Source organism: Gobio gobio (assembly GCF_949357685.1).
Source record: "Gobio gobio genome assembly, chromosome: 22".
NCBI lineage: Eukaryota > Metazoa > Chordata > Actinopteri > Cypriniformes > Gobionidae > Gobio > Gobio gobio.
The window spans coordinates 4,144,791-4,161,744 of NC_137118.1; the positions used below are offsets into that span (position 1 = coordinate 4,144,791).

General features: G+C 37.3%; 1 protein-coding gene across 1 annotated transcript in view; it reads right to left on the minus strand.

The window, feature by feature from the left end:
• The window catches only part of foxo1b (forkhead box O1 b), a 51,586-nt gene extending 35,137 nt beyond the window's left edge, over positions 1 to 16,449 (minus strand). The window contains exon 1 of the mRNA XM_079803957.1: positions 15,802 to 16,449. Within this exon, the coding sequence (XP_079660083.1) occupies positions 15,802 to 16,356 (555 nt within the window). The 5' untranslated portion in view covers positions 16,357 to 16,449. The remainder of the gene's footprint in view (positions 1 to 15,801) is intronic.
• Between the last annotated feature and the right edge of the window lie 505 nt (positions 16,450 to 16,954).

Genomic DNA, 16,954 nt, shown 5'->3' on the forward strand with positions numbered 1-16,954 from the left:
TTATGAATCAGTGAGTCGATTCAGCGGTTTGGATCGCCAAAGTCACGTGATTTCATCAGTTTGGCGGTTTGACACGTGATCCCAATCATGATTTGACTCGCTGATTCATAACACTTCGAAGCTTCATGATGCCGTGTTTTGAAATCGGTCATCACTATATAAGTCGTTATTTAGGGGGTTTTTTTGCACAAAAACTATTCTCGTCGCTTCATAAAGTTATTGTAGAACCACTGTAGTGAGATGGACTTTGTAACGACGTCTTTAGTGCCTTGAGAGTGTAAAGTGCATTGTGCCAATGGAGGCCTTTCAGAGCTATCAGATTTCAACTAAAATATCTTCATTTGTGTCTGAAGATGAACGGAGGTCTTACGGGTGTCGAACGACATGAGGGTAAGTAATTAATGACAGAATTTTCATTTTTGGGTGAACTAACCCTTTAACATGCTATAAAACATGACCTGTGGGGTATTTTGAGCTAAAACTTCAAATACACACTCTTGGGACATCAGATGCCCCTTTTTACATGATGTGAAATAAGTCTAATACGCCCCCTTTAAGTCATTTTCATAGATTTTCTTCTATGAAACAAGAGATCCAATCAAATCTGGCTGAACACTGATTCAACACTGAATTAATGTTGTCAGCAATCAATGTGGAATCGACAATCTCACATTCTTCCTGATGTTGTCTTAGTGCTTTTTAAAGTGAAACACACAGGGACCGAGAGGGGGGAAAAATAATGAAAATATGGATGTTTGGTATCGGAAACATGGCACAATGTTGACGTTACAAATACAAACAAGGCTCGAGCCAACTTCACTGACGTCCCTCTGTAAACACAAGCCACTGTTCCTGATGGAACGCAGAGGAAATGTTTTAAGGAACAAGCGAAGATGGAAATGAGCGCAGTGCTCAGGAATGGAGGATGTTTGACGCTTTTCCCTAGTAACCCCCTTTCCCTTCCATTCCTCCTCCTCTCCTCTCCCTCTCTCTCTCTCTCTCTCTCTCTCTCTCCACAATGCTGGAGAGTTGTTGTCACCTCCTGTGATTGTGCGGTAAAGCCGGAGTACAGTCGAGCCTACAAAATACCCTCCGCTGCCCTTTAGTGACCCGAGATGCCTCTGAACTCTTTAGCGAGAGGAATCGCATGCCAGAGGATTTTTAGATAGAAATGGGATCAGAGAGAATGTATACGCTCTGGAGGGTGAGCTTGAACAACAATGCAGACCTCCCACCACTATAGACATGGCGTCAACAAGGTGCGTTATGACTGACAGGAGATGACAACAAGATGTGGAGGTTTACCACCGTCTGGATGTTGATGACCTTTTGAAGACACACTTTGAATGACTACACAGCTGTCAATCTAAACCTGGTGCACTCTCACAGTGTTTTTATATATTTGTCTGTAATACATATAAAAATATAAATAAATAAAACTACACACACAGTACATATTATATAGCTATACATAATCTATATACATACATTATAACCATCTAATATAACAGTTTTTATTTGAATGTAATTTATTCCTGTGATCAAAGCTGAATTTATCATCATTACTCCAGTCTTCAGTATCACATGATCCTTCAGAAATCATTCTAATATGATGATTTGATGCTCAAGAAACATTATGATTATTATCAATGTTGAAAACAGTTTTTGCTGCTTAATATTTGTGGAAACTGTGATGCTTTACCATTGGGGCAAGATAAAAAAACAAACAAATACTATATATACTTTTATTCAGCATTTAAACAGATCAAACACGACAGTAAAGACCTTTATAATGTTACAAAAGATTTCAATTTCCCATAAATGCTGTTGTTTTGAACTTTTTGAGTCACAAATCATCCTATTAGAATGATTTCTGAAGGATCATGTGACACTGAAGACTGGAGTAATGATGCTGAAAATTCAGCTTTTGATCAGAGGAATAAATTACATTTTACAATATATTCAAATAGAAAATGGTTATATTAAATTGTAATAATATTTCACAATTTTACTGATTTTTCTGTATTTTTGATCAAATAAATGCAACCTTGGTTCTCTTAAAGGTGCGGTGTGTACATTTTAGTGGCATCTAGTGGTGAGGTTGTGAATTGCAGCCGTCCACCGCTCACCCCTCCCTTTCGAAGCACATAGAGAAGCTACGGTGGCCGACACAGGACAAAAATGAGAGCAGAGAGTGACTAGCGCTCTGTAGAGCAGTTTGTCCCTTTAAGGCTACTGTAGAAACATGGCGGCGCAAAATGGCGACTTCACTGTAAGGGGACCTGTGGGATATGGTGATTGAAATGGCTCATTCTAAGGTAATAAAAACATAACGGTTCATTATGCAAGTAGTTATATATATATTATATTGCATTTCTGTCAATAGATCCTCATAAATACAACACACTACACCTTTAAGAGACTTCTTTGAAAAACACAAAAAAATCTAAATTATTTTGCAAACTTTAGTTTTTTCACATAAATAAATAAAACAAAAGAATAAAATAAATAAGTATGTGTCAAGACAAAATGGAAATATAAACAAACTATTTATCTCTGAACTCAATGAACTGCCATCCAAAAAAAAAAAAAAGACCTTCTATATATATATATATATATATATATATATAGCTGAGAGATGTTTGGTCTGGGTTATGATTTCTTGTGGTGTGGCTTTGACAAATAACACAAATGTCTTATTGTCTTGCCTTCTAGAATCATCATCTAAAGTTGGCATGACTTCAGCTCAGATGAGTCCAGGGAATGCTTCCAGCTAAAATGCATATGTCGGTCCGTAACAAGCGCAAACACGTTTTTTTTTAGGAATGTCTCTGGCAAGCTAAAGGGTAAATTCCGGCCTATCTCAAACCTATTTCTGTGTCTTCATCACAAAGGACGCTCTAGGCTTCCATGCTTCTTTCTTCTTACCTGCAGGAATGCTTCACCTCAATTCAATGAAAATCATTTCAATTCAAATTCAGTTTTCTGCTGCCAATGCTCATTTAATTTCACCTAAAAATCACTTTAATTTCAACTTTAATTCAATCCAAATCAACAAATTACCAATCAAATTTGTCCAATGCTACTCCAATACAACTATTCCCCCATTATTCATTATTATTTTTGGTGGCACCAATGAAAGAGCAGAATTAACGGATTCATGAATATGCAAATGAGCCCCGCCTCCACTCACTCTCACAGCTCAGAGATCCACTCGCTCAACTTTCCTCAAGTTACTGTAGTAAACGCTGCTCAATGGTGTCGCTCTTTACCACATCAGACACATAACGCTCATTAATATGATTAGCCTTTGGCTTGACTACGCTATCAAACAGCTAATAATGTGTTGCTAATGTTACACAAACCATGTTCCCGTTCGCCATCTCAGTCTCAGCATCCTTAGAAACGTTTTGAACATCACAGACCGTCAGTGGAGAAATCATCATAAGAGCGTAATATACATCATATACATAAGTCACCTGCTATATTGATAAATGTACACAGTTTTTCATATCAACAGAAGAATATAGCGGGATAACCTGCTTAACTTGAGACTCCCTGCATCAGAGTTAATGATATGCTAAAGCTCCGCCCACATGTGACGTGATTGGTTACAAGGTAGTTTGTGATGTCAGAAACACAGCGATTTCAAACTGTGTCAAACTATCTTTGGTTCGCTGCAGTTTTAAGGAAAAAAAGTCATCAATGGTGTTGACTTATGAATTTGCACATGGTTTGTCTGAAAGCATATTAAAAACACCACAGACACACAAACAACTACTGTATATAAAAAGTTGATTTTCACCACGGGTTCTTCAAAATAAATCATGCAAGGTGATTTACTAAAGTTTTCGCAGGTCAATTTGTATGGAAGCTTGTTTCCTCCACAGAATAAAATATAAAAAAAGGTAATTGCGACATTTTGCGATGTTAACTCGCAATTGCATGTTATAAAGTCAGAATTGCGAGATATAAACTTGCAATTCTGAATTGCTCGAAAAAAAGTCACAATTACCTTTTTTCTCTTTTATTCTGTGGAGAAAACAAACTTCTATATATTTGCGCCATTATTTATCGGCCAAAAAAAGCAGACACTAATTTGCGCTGCTCTTTTTTAGGTTGTATTGGTCATTATGGAAATGATCCGGCTGCATTTGTGTTCTTTAATGTGTGTGTCGTCAGTAGATCATGCGCTGAACTTTACACTCTGCTTTTTTTTTATGGAATTGCGATCTGACACTAATTTGCCCTGTTTAGTAATTCTTTGTAAATCTTTTTCTGCATTACACCTTTGGGTGCACACATCCGGTTGTCGTCATTTGATTTGACATTTCAGTTTGGGGACTTTTTTCCTGATATCTGATGAATTCAGAGGGTTTTCACATGTAACTTTTTTGTCACGCTACTGTCCCATGCATGCACACTGATGTAGCTCTAGATTAAAAGCCACAGGTACCCACAGAGCCAAAATGTGCTCTGCACCCAGCCACCGTGATGAAGTCTTTCATGTGTCTGTGGTACGTGGAGCATCGCTGCAAGTGCTTTCATTTCATCTTGAACCCTTTCCTCCCTCTCTTTCACTTTGAGTGTGTGTAAGAAAGAGCAAAATGTCCCTCAAATTTTGCTGCACCTTGCACAATGCTAATTACGCACTACTCATGTTATGTAGAGCAGGTATCATCTACAAACCACAAACTTCAACCTCTTCACCTGTATGCACTGGCATTTAGCTATCAGATCAATTCTAAGAATCTGTCCAAGGGTTCACAAACTGCAGAACTCAACTGTAAAATTCTTGAATACTAGCTTCTTCGAATCCACAAAAAGAGTCAAAAGGTGAGGCTAAAGAGTCAAAAAGTGAGACTAAAGTGTCAAAAAAAATTAGACTAAAGAGTCAAAAAGGGTCAGAAAATGAGGCAAAAAGTAAAAAAATTAGGCCAAAGTCAAAGAGTCCAAAAGTAAGGATAAAGAGTACAAAAAAAAAGAGTCAAAATGTGAGACTAAAGAGTCAAAAATAGTCAAAATGTGAGGCCAAAGTGTCAAAGTGAGGTTAAAGAGTCACAAAGAGTCAAAAACCGAGGCAAATTTTTCAAAAAGTGAGGCTAAAGTATTAAAAAGAGTCAAAAAGTGAGGCTAAAGTGTCAAATAGTGAGGCCAAAGAGTCAAAAAGAGTCAAAAAGTTAGGCTAAAGAGTCAAAAAGAGTCAAAAAGTTAGGCTAAAGAGTCAAAAAGAGTCAAAAAGTGTGGCTAAAGCTAAAAAGTAAACAAGTTTCAAAAAGTGAGGCTAAAAAGTCAAAATGTGAGGCTTAAGTGTCAAAAAGTGAGGCTAAAGGGTCAAAGAGAGTCAAAATGTGAGGCTAAAGTTTCAAAAAGTGAAGCTAAAGTTTCAAAAAGTGAGGCTAAAGTTTCAAAAAGAGTCAAAAAATGAAGCTAAAGTTTCAAAAAGTGAGGCTAAAGTTTCAAAAAGTGAAGCTAAAGTTTCAAAAAGTGAGGCTAAAGTTTCAAAAAGAGTCAAAAAATGAAGCTAAAGTTTCAAAAAGTGAGGCTAAAGTTTCAAAAAGTGAGGCTAAAGTTTCAAAAAGTGAAGCTAAAGTTTCAAAAAGAGTCAAAAAATGAAGCTAAAGTTTCAAAAAGTGAGGCTAAAGTTTCAAAAAATGAAGCTAAAGTTTCAAAAAGTGAGGCTAAAGTTTCAAAAAGTGAGGCTAAAGTTTCAAAAAGAGTCAAAAAGTGAGGCTAAAGTTTCAAAAATTGAGGCTAAAGTTTAAAAAAGTGAGGCTAAATAGTCACAAAGTGAGGCTAAAGTTTCAAAAAGTGAGGCTAAAGAGTCAAAGGTTTTGGAGAATCTGTACGCCTACAGTCGAAACTTACAGACCGACAAACGAGAATTAGTATCTGCTCAAGATAAGCTTGAACAAATATTGTGTATGCCTTGAAATGGCCTGAAAACACTCAAATGCAAAATGTATAGCTTGCATGTTTGTGCATGTGTGTGTGCATGTGTGTGTGTGTGTGTGTGTCAGTGGGAGAGGTGAAAGACCTATGGTGAACTTCAAAGCATGCTAGAGGTAACCGGGTTTGTGTGCTGTAAATAGGGCTCCGAGTTAAACATTTTTAAAAGCCTGAGAAAGTGGGGGAAGTGAGAAAGCATGCTTTTTTCTAAAAGAACTGAATGAAAACCCCATGAGTTCATTTATTAATGCGGGTGAGTAACTCTCAGAGCTGTTAATGACATTATCAATGGCATTAAAATGATGAAAATGGTGAAGTATGTGTTCGATTACAGAAGACGAGTTACAGTAAGTCTGCACACAAGATAGCATCAGCGTACCACAGACACAGAAATACTTCTCTGACTGCTGGGGCTGCCAAACTGAAAGTGGATGCCGCTTTTAAAGCAATGGTACTTATGAGGACACATGGGAGCTGCAAAACTGACACACACTGAATTCTACCTGTGTGTGTGTGTGCATTTGAGTGCTTAAGGCGTATAAAACAATGCTTACTTAAAAGACACACGAGAGTTCAGAAGCATAGTGTGTGCCAAAACCTCATAAAATGAGTCTAAACACTAATTCTCATTTTTTCACTTTGACCTTAAGCGTATGAACATGGACTCCCATGACATGCTCTACAAACTTGGTGGCATGACCTTTACATTTTAACCTTTGAACCCCCAGGGACATTTGAACTGCGGGGAGCATTTTCACTTCAATCTCCTTGATCCTTGAGATCAGATCAGTTTGCACACAGTGCTTTGATTTAGTAATGACAGTGAATCTAAAACAATAGCAGTCAATCAGAACATATCTGATGTGGAGCGGGATTTTAGACCAATTAGATTCCAGAGTGGGCGGGGCAATTCAAGCATCAGTTAAAAAATAATTTTCATATCCAGGTTTGAATTTATGGAGTTACATCATAGATATATCATTTCCAGCTATAATTGCAAATTTAAAAAAAACTAAGTTATTTGTTGCTGTTTGTTAATTGTCTTTAAATATAAGTGCTGTCAAAAATTAATGAATTAATCACATTTTTTCTGTAATTAATCGTGATTTTTGATATTTTTAAACTCTCCAAATTAATGTAGAAACAACTTAAATACAGTATTATTTTAAATATTTGGTATCTTTTTATGAATGAAGGCCAGAATCACTAACACTGATGTCTCTATGAGACATTAATGATAGACATTCAACATCACAGGATCATTCTGTGTGTTATTGTTCGTTGAAGCACGAAAGAAAACTCGATACTGGTGTGCGTCTTTCTGAGCGTTGTGTGTGTGTGTGTGTGTGTGTGTCATAGTCAGGACATTCACAGTCAGTGTGTTCTCTTCTGTCTTTCTGAGCGTTGTGTGTGTGTGTGTGTGTGTGTCATAGTCAGGACATTCACAGTCAGCGCATTCTCTTCTGTCTTTCTGAGCGTTGTGTGTGTGTGTGTGTGTGTGTGTGTGTGTGTCATAGTCAGGACATTCACAGTCAGCGCATTCTCTTCTGTCTTTCTGAGCGTTGTGTGTGTGTGTGTGTGTGTGTGTGTGTGTGTGTGTGTGTGTGTGTGTGTGTGTGTGTGTGTGTGTGTGTGTGTGTGTCATAGTCAGGACATTCACAGTCAGTGTGTTCTCTTCTGTATTTCTGAGCGTTGTGTGTGTGTGTGTGTGTGTGTGTGTGTGTGTGTGTGTGTATGTCATAGTCAGGACATTCACAGTCAGTGTGTTCTCTTCTGTATTTCTGAGCGTCGTGTGTGTGTGTGTGTGTGTGTGTGTGTCATAGTCAGGACATTCACAGTCAGTGTGTTCTCTTCTGTATTTCTGAGCGTTGTGTGTGTGTGTGTGTGTGTGTGTGTGTGTATGCGTGTGTGTGTGTGTGTCATAGTCAGGACATTCACAGTCAGTGTGTTCTCTTCTGTCTTTCTGAGCGTTGTGTGTGTGTGTGTGTGTGTGTGTGTGTGTATGTCATAGTCAGGACATTCACAGTCAGTGTGTTCTCTTCTGTATTTCTGAGCGTTGTGTGTGTGTGTGTGTGTGTGTGTGTGTGTGTGTGTGCATGTCATTGTCAGGACATTCACAGTCAGCGCGTTCTCTTCTGTCTTTCTGAGCGTTGTGTGTGTGTGTGTGTGTGTGTGTGTGTCATAGTCAGGACATTCACAGTCAGCGCGTTCTCTTCTGTCTTTCTGAGCGTTGTGTGTGTGTGTGTGTGTGTGTGTGTCATAGTCAGGACATTCACAGTCAGCGCGTTCTCTTCTGTCTTTCTGAGCGTTGTGTGTGTGTGTGTGTGTGTGTCATAGTCAGGACATTCACAGTCAGCGCGTTCTCTTCTGTCTTTCTGAGCGTTGTGTGTGTGTGTGTGTGTGTGTGTGTGTGTGTATGTCATAGTCAGGACATTCACAGTCAGCGCGTTCTCTTCTGTCTTTCTGATCGTTGTGTGTGTGTGTGTGTGTGTGTGTATGTCATAGTCAGGACATTCACAGTCAGCGCGTTCTCTTCTGTCTTTCTGAGCGTTGTGTGTGTGTGTGTGTCATAGTCAGGACATTCACAGTCAGCGCGTTCTCTTCTGTCTTTCTGAGCGTTGTGTGTGTGTGTGTGTTTGTGTGTCATAGTCAGGACATTCACAGAGAGCGCGTTCTCTTCTGTCTTTCTGAGCGTTGTGTGTGTGTGTGTGTGTGTGTGTGTGTGTGTGTGTGTGTGTGTGTGTCATAGTCAGGACATTCACAGTCAGCGCGTTCTCTTCTGTCTTTCTGAGAGTTGTGTGTGTGTGTGTGTGTGTGTGTGTGTCATAGTCAGGACATTCACAGAGAGCGCGTTCTCTTCTGTCTTTCTGAGCGTTGTGTGTGTGTGTGTGTGTGTGTGTGTGTGTGTGTTTGTGTGTGTCATAGTCAGGTCATTCACAGTCAGTGCGTTCTCTTCTGTCTTTCTGAGCGTTGTGTGTGTGTGTGTGTGTGTGTATGTGTGTGTGTGTTTGTGTGTGTCATAGTCAGGACATTCACAGAGAGCGCGTTCTCTTCTGTCTTTCTGAGAGTTGTGTGTGTGTGTGTGTGTGTGTGGGTGTCATAGTCAGGACATTCACAGAGAGCGCGTTCTCTTCTGTCTTGTCGCCCTTGAATGGTTTAAAAGCATTTGCATGAATAAGAGCGTGATCATATAATGTAACGCTTTAAAAATAAAAAATTATAGGCAGAGTAAGTACAAATCTAAACTAATGTCCTGACTGGAGCAGCCCTGAAAAAAAAAAGAAAGTATAAATCTTATGACAATGACTCAATAGCACCACGGCAAACCCCTTATTTTGGTGTTCAGGTTTTACTATGTTAATGGGACAGTCATAGATGGGAATCTACTGGGAAAGGAAATCGAATACGTTTCCAGTCTCTCAGGTATGCAGACAGTACGATGACAAAGAACAGTCCAACAGTGCAAACATCCAATGAGTGGCTGGAATGCTGAAACTATGATGTCACAGGGGGAGGAGCCCAGACGATGTTTTGTGGTGGCGGTGAGGAGGGGGCGGACCACACCTTTCAGGTAAATGTGTCTCCCTGTAATGACAGGTAATCCTGCCGGTATTTTTAGCTCAGTGATGGGAGGAGGCCCTGACATGTGTGACGGTAAGGATTTGTATTTCCATTTACGCACAGAACAAGCAACCAAACAAAAGCGGCTTGTATGGAGGGGTGAATCACAGACAGGAACAAGTGCTCTAGAGATAAATGACAGGTTGACAAAGACCCTTTCAACACTGAAACCACTCTCTGTTTGCTCCACCTCACTCTTGGACTCATAATAGTCGGTTTTAGTCATCAGGCACCTTAAAGAGCTTTCACAATGTATCGTTGCATCACGAGACTTACTACATACCTCTGCATGAGTCCGATAGGTCACATGATGACAATAACCAATGAAAATGACCACAGTTTGACTACATTTGATTTGATTACATTATTATTACTGGTCACTTTTTCTCATGTTTATGATACTTTTGAATGGTGGTTTTGCATGATTTTTTAAGCTTGTAAGCTTCAGTGCCAACATGACAATCTAATTTTATATATTTGTATTTCACAGAAACATGAGGGTGAGTAGAAATGGTTTTGTTTTGTACAATCCATCATTTAACTATGGAAACTTGTTTCCGCCACAAAAAAAAACGTTTTAAAAGATAATTGCGACTTTATCTTGCAATTCTGATTTTTTTCTTTTTTTTCTTTATAGAGATATTAAGTCAGAATTGTGTGAAAAAAAGTCAGAATTGTGGGATATAAAGTCAGAATTGTGAGATATAAAGTCAGAATTGAGAGATATAAAGTCAGAATTGAGAGATATAAAGTCAGAATTGAGAGATATAAAGTCAGAATTGAGAGATATAAAGTCAGAATTGAGAGATTTAAAGTCAGAATTGTGTGATAAAAAGTCGGAATTGTGGGATATAAAGTCAGAATTGAGAGAAATAAAGTCAGAATTGAGAGAAATAAAGTCAGAATTGAGAGATTTAAAGTCAGAATTGTGGGATATAAAGTCGGAATTGTGGGATATAAAGTCAGAATTGAGAGATATAAAGTCAGAATTGTGTGAAAAAAAGTCAGAATTGTGGGATATAAAGTCAGAATTGAGAGATATAAAGTCAGAATTGTGTGATAAAAAGTCGGAATTGTGGGATATAAAGTCAAGATTGAGAGAAATAAAGTCAGAATTGTGAGATATAAAGTCAGAATTGTGAGATATAAAGTCAGAATTGTGAGATATAAAGTCAGAATTGTGGGATATAAAGTCAGAATTGAGAGAAATAAAGTCAGAATTGTGAGATATAAAGTCAGAATTGTGGGATATAAAGTCAGAATTGTGAGATATAAAGTCAGAATTGAGAGAAATAAAGTCAGAATTGTGAGATATAAAGTTAGAATTGAGAGATATAAAGTCAGAATTGAGAGATATAAAGTCAGAATTGAGAGATATAAAGTCAGAATTGAGAGAAATAAAGTCAGAATTGTGAGATATAAAGTTAGAATTGTGGGATATAAAGTCAGAATTGTGAGATATAAAGTCAGAATTGTGATATATAAAGTTAGAATTGAGAGATATAAAGTCAGAATTGTGAGATATAAAGTTAGAATTGAGAGATATAAAGTCAGAATTGTGAGATATAAAGTCAGAATTGTGGGATATAAAGTCAGAATTGAGAGATATAAAGTCAGAATTGAGAGATATAAAGTCAGAATTGAGAGAAATAAAGTCAGAATTGTGAGATATAAAGTTAGAATTGTGGGATATAAAGTCAGAATTGTGAGATATAAAGTCAGAATTGTGATATATAAAGTTAGAATTGAGAGATATAAAGTCAGAATTGTGAGATATAAAGTTAGAATTGAGAGATATAAAGTCAGAATTGTGAGATATAAAGTCAGAATTGTGGGATATAAAGTCAGAATTGTGAGATATAAAGTTAGAATTGAGAGATATAAAGTCAGAATTGTGAGATATAAAGTCAGAATTGAGAGATATAAAGTCAGAATTGAGAGATATAAAGTCAGAATTGTGAGATATAAAGTCAGAATTGTGAGATATAAAGTCAGAATTGTGAGATATAAAGTCAGAATTGTGGGATATAAAGTCAGAATTGTGGGATATAAAGTCAGAATTGTGGGATATAAAGTCAGAATTGTGAGATATAAAGTCAGAATTGTGGGATATAAAGTCAGAATTGTGGGATATAAAGTCAGAATTGTGGGATATAAAGTCAGAATTGTGAGATATAAAGTCAGAATTGTGAGATATAAAGTCAGAATTGTGGGATATAAAGTCAGAATTGTGAGATATAAAGTCAGAATTGTGATATATAAAGTCAGAATTGTGAGATATAAAGTCAGAATTGTGAGATATAAAGTCAGAATTGTGAGATATAAAGTCAGAATTGAGGGATATAAAGTCAGAATTGTGGGATATAAAGTCAGAATTGTGAGATATAAAGTCAGAATTGTGATATATAAAGTCAGAATTGTGGGATATAAAGTCAGAATTGTGGGATATAAAGTCAGAATTGAGAGAAATAAAGTCAGAATTGTGAGATATAAAGTCGGAATTGTGGGATATAAAGTCGGAATTGTGGGATATAAAGTCAGAATTGTGAGATATAAAGTCAGAATTGTGAGATATTAAGTCAGAATTGTGGGATATAAAGTCAGAATTGTGGGATATAAAGTCAGAATTGTGGGATATAAAGTCAGAATTGTGAGATATTAAGTCAGAATTGTGGGATATAAAGTCAGAATTGTGGGATGTAAAGTCAGAATTGTGGGATATAAAGTCAGAATTGTGGGATATAAAGTCAGAATTGTGGGATATAAAGTCAGAATTGTGGGATATAAAGTCAGAATTGTGAGATATAAATTCAGAATTGTGGGATATAAAGTCAGAATTGTGGGATATAAAGTCAGAATTGTGAGATATAAAGTCAGAATTGTGAGATATAAAGTCAGAATTGTGGGATATAAAGTCAGAATTGTGAGATATAAATTCAGAATTGTGGGATATAAAGTCAGAATTGTGGGATATAAAGTCAGAATTGTGGGATATAAAGTCAGAATTGTGGGATATAAAGTCAGAATTGTGAGATATAAAGTCAGAATTGTGGGATATAAAGTCAGAATTGTGGGATATAAAGTCAGAATTGTGAGATATAAAGTCAGAATTGTGGGATATAAAGTCAGAATTGTGTATTAAAAAATGAAGTGCAGAACTCGCAATTCTGACTTTATTTCTATGAATTGCGTGGTATAAACTCAAAATTGTGAGAAAAACGTCAGAATTGTGAGTTAAAAAGTTGCAATTACCTTTTTTATTTTTTTTTATTCTGTGGTGGAAACAAGCCTCCATATTTAACCCTCTGTACGTCAGGCTGACGTCAGAAACACAAACCACAAGCTTTTCTGTCAAGGAAATTAAACAACGATTAAACTGAACGGGCATCAAGTGCAGCTGATACTGGCATGTTATGCATTCTTCTGAACACTGTGAGCCTCAGATTCCACAACAAACCACATGCCATTTATTTGCTCTGAGAGAGAATCCACAATCTGCATTTGAGGGCTAACTCTTACCGTCATATACTACGCTAAACATTTTGGGGGAAAAATGTTACCTAAGCATGTGTTTCATGTGGTAACACCTAAATTAGCTAGTCAAGTCAAAAAGATTTAACTGGATTAAATTCACCAATTTAGGCTCAAAGATGAAACCCTAACACTCAAAATACTTCATTGGTTTCAGTAGGACAAACTTAAATTAACCAAACATTTAGAACCTTCTTTTTCTTTTGAGTTCACAGCACTGACATATTTCAAGTAAACTGAGCTGATTGATTGTTTTGAGTTGTATGAACTCATTTCCTTTCATTTTAGACTAACTTGAGTTTAAATGAAATTGGGCTAGGATTTTTTATTTCCCAGCATGCTTTGCCCATGGCACTCAAAAGGGAGAGTAAATGCTAAAATTAAGTGTTATATAATGTTTTTTGTGCAAGATTAATGGTAAGGGAGATTTAGTAGCGATTCATGTTTTGTTATGCAAATTTTAGAAGAGTTTATGTTAATGTAGAGAGTTACCATGGTGACGAGTGGCATTACTGTTACATGTTTTAAGTTGCTGTACTCAGAAAGTTGCTATTGTTAACATGTTAGCAAGTTTGCATTTTCTGAATTGGTTTGTTATAGCTAGCAAATAGAGATAACCTGATCATTTTAAGTTAAATTTATAAAGTATAGTGTCCTCAAATATTTCACATTAAAAACAATAAATGAGTGTGTTACTTAAACTTTGAGTTTCTTAACTTAAAAATTCGGACAACTTATTAGGGTTTACGGTTCATTTGATTTGCAAGAACTCAACATAAATAGTTAATTAACTAAATATTTTAGGTTAATTGCTATCAAAATGTTTAAATTAGCCAACTCAGTACTTCAAGTTAGGAGTGATTAACATGCATGAGTACCACAAACTCAAAACTTAATAGTTCTGCTTACTTAAAATTGGGAACATCATAACTCTCAAGAATTTGATGTAACTAATTACCTCAATTTTCTTTTGAGTTAGCCCAACTTATTCGGGTTTACAGTGTGTGGGTGGGCCAGCACATGGTTATTTTGGGCAGGACCTCCTGTAAAGCTGGGTCTGAACATGAATACATTAGGTGTACCAACAAAAATTATTCAAATTAAGGTAGTAATAACAAATGCATAAGTAGGTTGTAATAGCCTACACTGTAAACCCCAATAAGTTGGCAAAACTCCAAAAAATTGAGACAATCGGTTGCATCAATATTTTTAAGTTAAGAAATGTAAAGTTTAAGCAAGCAGAACTTGCAGATTTTAATGTTGTACTCATACCTTTTAATTGCTCTGAACTTGAAATATTTGAGTAAGCCAATTCATACATTTAACTTAAAAATATCATGTAATCTCACATTTTTAGTAGTGGAAACTTGACTAGCTAATTCAATAAATATCACCTTACTAGTTGGTTACACAATGCTTTGGTAGCATTAGTTGCTGAACGAGGACAGCAATATAATACATTTAACATATATCTGTTCTCAAACTAAGCTCATGCTCCACTCATCACCAAAAAACCCAACATAACAGAAACTCTTCTAAACTAGCATAACAAAACATTAAACGCTACTAAATATCCCACTTAATGTTAATCTTGCACCAAAGAAAACATTATATAACACTTAATTTTGGCATTTTACTGTCACTTTTGAGTGTCATGGCAAAGCATGCTGGGAAGTCGAAATCCCAGCCCAGTTTTGGTTAAATTTAAGTTAGTCTAAATTAAAAGAAGCAAGGTCATAAAACTCAAAACATCACTAAAAAGTGCTGGGTTAAAAACAACCCAAGTTGGGTTGAAAATGGACAAACCCAGTGACTGGGTTGTTTTAACCTAATGTTTGCACAATGTGCTTGGCAGTTTTATTTAACACAACTATTGTTTAAAAATGACTATATGGCTAACTTAAAATGAACCAAAAATAGGTTGGAAATTAAAAATCCGACACATAATAATGAAAAGGTGAACATTTATTAATAAACAATTTAATAAATGTTTATTGTTTAATTATTATTCATTACACTTTTTTACATATTCATGTATTAAACATATTAATAAATACTAATCCCCAAAATATTTTGGGTTCATTTTAAGCAAGCAATATAGTATTTTTTAGACAATAGTCAAGTTAAATAAAACTACCCAGCACGTTGGGCAAACATTTAACCCAACCGCTGGGTTAAAACAACCCAGTCACTGGGTTTGTCCATTTTCAACTTGGGTTGTTTTTCCCAAAGAGTGACTTAAAAAGTGTCAGTTTTGAGAACTCGAAAGAAAAAGAAAGTTCTAAATACTCATAAAAGTGAATTTGTTTGAACTCATTTGAGTTGGCTCTACTCAAACAAATCAATTATTTTGTTACATTTATACTTGAAACGATACTCTAATCTCTTCAATCACATTTCCAACGTGCTTTAAATAGTTCGGGTTTAAAAAAAAACTTTTTTGTATGCTTCCAATGTACAAAATGCACTGCAAAAATAAATGTGAGTGTGTTTAAATCGTATGCTTTTAATCACACTTCAGTGCCATTACCTTTGGCTTTCCTGTAGCTCAAACAGTAAAGCATGGTGCTAGCAACGCCAAGGTCATGGGTTCGATTCCCAGGGAAAGCAAGAACTGATTAAATGTAAAATGTGTACCTTGAATGCAATGTAAGTCGCTTTGGATAAAAGCGTCTGCCAAATGCATAAATGTAAATGTACCTTCCATCCGGCTGAGCTGTTGCTGTCACCCTTATCTTTGAAGTAAGGCACGCTCTTCACCATCCACTCGTAGATCTGAGACAGGGTGAGCCGCTTCTCCGGGGAGCTCTCGATCGCCTTGGTGATGAGATCCGCGTATGACATATTCCCCCATGCGTTCCTGCGAGACGAGCTGCTCTTCCTCTGGGCCGCCGCCGGGCTGGAGCCGCTGGCAGGGGCGGGGAGCGGCGGCACCTGTTGCGGGTGCGTCAGCTGGGGATTCGGCTGCTGGGGATGCTGTTGCTGGGGATGAACGCAGTTGTCCTGGCAGTGGAAGTCGTTCAGAAGCACGGGTTTCTCCTCCGGGTAGTCCTCGGTCTCCTCTAGTAAACTTAGGCTGTTGATAAAGTCCACGATGCCTTGCTCCGGCTTGCCGGACGGCGCCGGGGAGGACGTGTTCGAGCTCCCCGGCTCGCTGAACTCCGGTCGGTGCAGCGGCCAGGTGCATGAGCGCGGCCGGGAGAGAGGCTCGAAATCCGGGTCGATGTCAACCAGCTGTTGCTGCGCTTCTGCCATCACAAAATCAAAGCCAAGTCAGCTGACTGTCCTCAAACAGATGATAAGTGCAGTGAAGATTCCGTCTAGTTTGCCAACACTAATAATCGCACATGATCAGATCTGACTGACAATGAAGCCCTGCGTCTGATAGCACTCAGCGATGTGTTGCTCGTACCATAGCGCGGTTTTAAATGACTCTTATGAAGCGCTTTCGTGCAGCAGCGTGTTTTAGAGTAGAGTGCGCTGGCCACGCCCACATTGGGAGTGAGAGCCGCGTCAGCCAATCACAAGCGCGCATTCAAAAGGTAAACAGAGATTACGTTTGCATAACCCACGCTACTCCAGTTTATCCTTATGGCAGGCTGTTTTTACAAAGTAGTGTCTATTTTGTGTTAATTGAGTGATTCAGTAGTGTCCATTTTCAATTTCACTAGGCTAACTTCATTAGATGTACTTATCCATTCAAGATAGATCCACTAGTAGTTGTTAAAGGCACAATGTGTAAGATTTTATATAATGTTATATATTTAGTTGACTTGTGTACTTACATTATCCCAAACGTTTCCAAGAACACAAAAAAATGCTGGGTTGAAAATGGACAAACCCGGGGCACGTT